Source organism: Elephantulus edwardii, unplaced genomic scaffold (genome assembly GCF_000299155.1).
Source record: "Elephantulus edwardii isolate Elephantulus edwardi_28Jun2011 unplaced genomic scaffold, EleEdw1.0 scaffold00002, whole genome shotgun sequence".
NCBI lineage: Eukaryota > Metazoa > Chordata > Mammalia > Macroscelidea > Macroscelididae > Elephantulus > Elephantulus edwardii.
The window spans coordinates 4,403,550-4,409,681 of NW_006399752.1; the positions used below are offsets into that span (position 1 = coordinate 4,403,550).

Sequence of the window (6,132 nt, forward strand, 5' to 3'; positions counted from 1 at the left end):
GCAGGAGGGGAAGACCCTCTATGAGATGGATTGATTAGGTAACTGGGGTAATCGGGATGGGTGTGTCAGAGGCAGTGCGGTTGGTGCAGGATAGAGCAGGGTTTAGGGCTGTTGTGCATAGGGTTGCTATGAGTCGCAAATGACTCGACGGCACATAACAACAACATCAACAACCTTTGGCATTGCAGTGCAGCTTCTTGCCACTAGGTGACTAGAGATATCTGTTAGTTTGATCTATCTATCTATCTATCTATCTATCTATCTATCTATCTATCTATCTATCTATCTATCATGCCTTTGAGCCAGAAACAACCCATAGTTAACCTTTCAGTGGATTTTCAGAGGCAGTAAATCTCATGGGAGATTGTTCATTATTCTCCTCCAGTATATGTTTATGTATATGTGTATGTGTATGTGTGGACATGGACATGTAGGGATTGTGGAGCTGAACAAGCCGTAATTGTTGACAACCTCTATTTCGTCTCCATCCATCATGGTGATGCCAATTGGCCCAGTGGTGAGAATCTTTGTCTTCTTGATGTTGCGCTTCAATCCATATTGAAGACTACAGTCCTTGACCTTTTGCAGCAAACACTTCAGGTCTTCTTCAGTTTCAGCAAGGAAGGTTGAAATGAATTGCACTGGGAAAATATGCTGGTCAGGGACCTCTCCAGAGTGATGAAAAGCAACAATGTCAGTCTATAGACTAAGATGCACCTAATCCAGGCCATGGACCTTGCAATTACTTGATATGCATCAGACAGCTGGATAATGACTAAGGATGACAGAAAAAGAATGGATGCCTTTTTCAAATTGTGGTGTTGGAGAAGAGTCTTAAACCCACCATGGACCTCCAAGAAAACAAATAAATCTGTCTTGGAGAGGGTGAAAGTCTCTCCCTGGAGGCTAGGATTTTGAAGCTCTGTCTCACATACTTTGGGTACATGGCCAGAGAGACTGGTCCTTGGAGGACATCATGTTTGGGAGGGTGGAAGAACAGTGCAGGAGAAGAAAATCTCAGATGAGATGGATTGACATAGTCAGTGACTAGGGCATTGGGGGTTGCTGTGTCAGAATTAGTGAGACTGGTTCAGGACACTGCAGGGCTCAGAGCTGCTGTACATAGGGTCACTATGGGTCACAGGCAACTCGATGACACATAACAACAACAACAACAATGCAGGGAGCTCTGATGTCTAGTGATAAGGACCTGTGAAGCAAATCTAAAAGCATGTGGTTCAAAGTGATCAGCTGGTCTACAGAAAAAATGTGGTCATTCAACTCCTGTGCCATTTATTGCCTCTGAAAACCCGCTAGAGGGTCAGCTACGAGTTGATTCTGATTTGAAAGCACATAACAACGTGTGTATGTGTGTATATACTTAGAAGCAAGCAGTTGCAATCTTTATAGATGTTCTGTTCTACTGTGAAGCACAAATGTTTTATTATATTATTTATATTAGCAATATATCTGGTGTACTACTTAGAGTGAATCGTGAGGGTATAGGGAATTAAATTTTGGCAGTCTGCCTTAAGTAGTAATTTTTACTTCTCTCACTGCTTGGCCTTTGTTTTTCAACAGAATTCTTTATACAAGACTACATCAACTACAGTATTGAGAGAGGGTGGTTCAAAATTTAAAAGAGTTATCATCCAATTTTTGTTTTAGTTATCAAATTTTTCTGGGAAAACTGGATGAGTTTGGAATAAATAACAACTGTCATATAAGGGGAGAGGGAACCCACCAAACAAAACCCAATGGAACATGAGAGAAAAATGTATTAGAGAAAAGAAAAAAAGATATTTCATAAAATTTCATAAGGAATATATCTTTTAAGACAGGACCTGAATAATGCCAGGAAAACTGCATACAGAATTGAGAAAATATAAGAAAAATTGGGGAAAAGTAAAGCTTATAATTTGGCTGGAGGAGGAAAGGACTGAAAATGCGAGGGAAGACATCAGGTTAAACTTGAATAGATTATGAGTTTCAGAGAGAAGTTCTTACTGATCACTGCATTTCCCCAGCATCTCTCAACACCATCTGTACATGGTGGGTAAAACCTCAGCTCGTTGTTGAGTCAGAAACCGTCCAGCAGGTTTCCCAGACTCCAAACTGTGTGTGTGTGGACATTGTACATCTTTCTTTCTTGGAGCTGCTGCTGCCTTCAGACCACCGGAGAGGTGCAGGTTTTGAGTCAGCACTGCAACTCCCTACGGGCCAGACCCCAGGGCTCCTTGAGTAATTGGTGTTCAGAGATTATTGAGTTTTGGTGGGTTTTTTGTTTGTTTGTTTTGTTTTTAAATTATTGGGTTTTGAAGAAAAAGAAAACTTTAGTAGAATATTGGAGCTGGATCAGAGTAGACTTGAAAGGCTATTGTAAGGAAAGAGAGTCATTGGTAGTTTGGAGTCAGGGAACAAATATTTTTAAATAAAGTGACTAGGCAAATCTAAGGTAGCAGGTAATGAATGCACAAATTATGATGGTGGCTTGTAAGGATGTATAAAAGGGGCTGCATGGTTACTTTTACACAGGGCGTGCTGGGAATGATATACAGGAGAGGCTGATTTCTGAGCTGATCCCTTTTTAAAGTGCTGCGCTAGCAAGAGCTTTTCTAGAACTACAAGGGGTACAAGGAAAAATGAAGGCATAATGCATGTACCATTCTCTTGTTAAAGAAACACTTCAAAGGGCTGCGTCTAAGGATTACATAATGGCTTTAGAGGAGAAATACTCCCCCCAGATCCACTTCTTATCCTATGCACTGAAGATATTAAAAGGTAAAATGATTCAATGGTGGAGGACAGTGACAACAGACACGTATCTTCAAAGTGAGCAGTTCATATTTGAAAATGAATTGGAATCTTACTTTCTATTTTGATCTTCACTTGCAATTCAGCGTATCACTTGATACTGATATATAGAATTTGTTATCAGTTGTTATCCAAGGGAATTTGCCTAAACACAGATATAAAAATCAGGCTCTGATTGTATGTCTGCTCTCTTGAGTGCTAGAGTTAAGGGTCTGATAAGTTTCTGTGTTAATGTTCTGGTTTCATTTTGCTTTTCACAGCAGAAAAATGACAGAAAAGGAAGACCATTCAGTTTTGGTTTGATGCAGGGTTGGTTTTTTGCTTGTTTTTTTTTTTTTTAAATTCTATTTTTAGCCCACCACATATAGATTGGTCCTATAATTTAGCATTCAAAGCAGCACACATTTGAGAGTGAAAGGAGTACTGGTAATAATTACACCAAGATAATAGGTTTAAATAGGGACTATCCAGGGCAAACCAGAACAAACAGTTTTTATATATTTATACATAACCATATAAGTTATATACTACCTGTAATGTTTATACTATTTGAAAAATATAAAATGTGGGGGAAGAGATAATTCAAGGAAATGACATCTCTATATGTAATAATCTATTTTGAGGCAAGACTAAATATAACTTTAGAAATGGCATTTCTGATCATTCAAATTTTACAATAAAAATATTATTAAGAAAATGCCATTAGAATTACTCTAGCCAGAACATTATTTTCAGGGGATAAAATATTGGGACTCTGTAAGTGAAGGGAATATTTTAAAGGCAAGTGCATGCTATTAATTTGGGGCCACAGGCATTTTACTTGATCATCTTCTAGCATCCCAGGAGAATAAATTTCACGGAAAGTACTTACATGTACATAGGCTGTAGTTGTAAATGAGATGTCTTCTGCGGCCCTTGATAGCCGTAAGAGTCAAAGCCACCTATGAAATCAACTGGAAAAGGAACAATTGTCATTAGTTTAATCTTCAGAAGAGGTAATACAAGGTCCCACACACATTATGAATATAAACCTCGTGTTAATCTATTAAATTAATAGTGACTAATTATGGGGAAAGAGAAAAAATGAAGGTTCTTTTAGGAAATGATTTTATTTTTTCTCAACTGTGTGATTCAATTACTGTTTTACAAGAATCTATTCACTTGGGAGAAAGGAATATTCACTTCTCTCAAGCAACCAATGCCTAATTGGAGTAATAAAATTTACCTGCACATTAAAGATGCCTGCTACATGCCTTTGGGGTTGGCATAGAGATTTCTACACTACATTACAAATGTTACAGTAATGATCATTCAAGTGTATGGTACCTGTCAGCAAATACAGCACTAGTAATATTATTATATACTATGATTGTCAAGTACATGGTGTTATTGTGGAGTTTATGTAAATTAACCCAAGATGGCTGTCTCTGCTACTAGTGGTTTTCCATCTGAAACCGTTAATAGGAGGTCAAGAAATGGAGCAGAGCCCCAACAAATATCCAAATGGAATACAAAAACAATCCTTATTGTGTACAAATCAATTATGACTCATTGGAAACCCTGTCTGCTTCATAGAACCCTGTTTTGTAGGGGTTTAGATACTTGAGATGCAAGATACAAGAGTTAATGTGGGAGATTATCTTTTCCAAAGATTACAGCAATAGTATCTCCTATTACACATTTTTTAACAACATATCCTTGAAACTCTTCTTGTGAATAGTTTTGATCTACATCCTTCCTCCCCCCATCTCCCACCCTTCCACACTTGAACCTGGGTGAACCTTTGTGGCAGCATTGGCTAGGAAAATATGATTTGACACTCAGTGACTTCCAGATATAATAATAAATGACTTCTCTCCCTTGCTGTCTTGGAATACAGCTAGCATACTGTTAGAAGGTACAATAACCCACATGGAGGATGCACATAGAAAATCCATGTGCAGATATCTGACCAACAGTCCAGGAGAGGTCCCAACTGACAGCCAGAAGTAACATCTAGCTCTATGAGAAAAAAAATACCTGCAAATTATCCAATGTCTAGTCATTCCAGTCTGAGTTCTCCCAGTTGAGACCCTTGATTATGTAACAGAGACAAATCATCCCCACTGTGACCCATCTGAATTCCTGGTCCACAGAATCCATGAGCATAATAATAAGTGGTTGTTTCAAAGCACTATGCTTTGATAACAATAGTGACTGGGACAGTAAATACTAAGAGTAATATATATATATATATATAGTTATTGTATGCTGTTGAGTCGGAACAGAGGCAATTAATCACACAGGAGGAGAGTGCCCATTCTTCTTCCACAGAGAAGCTGGTGGATTGAAACCACAGGTCTTCAGAATTGCAATGCAACTTCTTGCCATTATTACCCCAGTCACTGAGTCAATCCATTTCATCCAGAGTTTTCCTCTCTTGCACTGTCCCTCCACCCTTGTAAGCATGATATCCCTTTCAAAGGTCTGGTCCTTCCTTGCAGCATGTCCAAAGTATGTCATCAAATGAGGCCTCAAAATCCTTGCCTCTAAGGAGCAGCCTGGTTTCACCCTCTCCAATACAAATCTGTTCGTTTTCCTAGCAGTTCATGATATATTCAATAAGTTTTTCGAGCACCAAAACTCAAAGGCATCAATTCTTCTATCATTCTTAGTCACTGTCTAGTTCTCTGATGCATAGCAAGTAATTGCAAAGAGCATGGCCTGGATCAGGCACACTTTAGTTTCTAGGTTGACACTGTTGCTTTTTAGTGGTCTAGAGAGGTCCTTGACAACAGATTTTTCCCAGTGCAATTCATCTTTTGATTTCCTGTCTGCTGGCACCAAGAGTGTTGATTGTGAGGCCAAGCAAGCTGAAGCTATTAACAATCTCAAACTCTTCACTGTCTATTATCATGCTGCCAATTGGCCTAGTGGTGAGAACTGGTTTTCTTGATGTTGAGCTTCAATCCATATGGAAGGCTGCAGTCCTTGACCTTCTGCAGCAAATGCTACTGCCCTCCTCAGTTTCTCAGTTTCAGCAAACAAGGCAGTATCATTTGTATAATGCAGGTTGTTGAGTCGTCTTCCAGTATTGATGCCACATTCCTCCTCATAGAGACCAGTCTCCTAGATCATTATATATATAATACACACACACACACACACACACACGTTGTTATTGTTGTTATGTGCCGTCGAGTCGCCTGCGACTCATAGCGACCCTATGTACAACAGCCCTAAACTCCCCTCTGTCCTGTGCCAATCGCACTGTCTCTGACACTCCCATCCCAATTATCACAGTCACTGAATCAATCCACCTCATAGAGGGCCTTCCTC

General features: G+C 39.3%; 1 protein-coding gene across 1 annotated transcript in view; it reads right to left on the bottom strand.

Moving 5' to 3' along the window:
• Window positions 1–2,934: 2,934 nt before the first annotated feature.
• NKAIN2 (Na+/K+ transporting ATPase interacting 2) overlaps window positions 2,935–6,132 on the bottom strand; it is a 1,532,464-nt gene continuing 1,529,266 nt past the window's right edge. The window contains exons 6-7 of the mRNA XM_006878982.1: window positions 3,686–3,767; window positions 2,935–2,959 (exon numbers count right to left, since the gene is read on the bottom strand). Of these exons, the coding sequence (XP_006879044.1) occupies window positions 2,935–2,959; window positions 3,686–3,767 (107 nt within the window). The remainder of the gene's footprint in view (window positions 2,960–3,685; window positions 3,768–6,132) is intronic.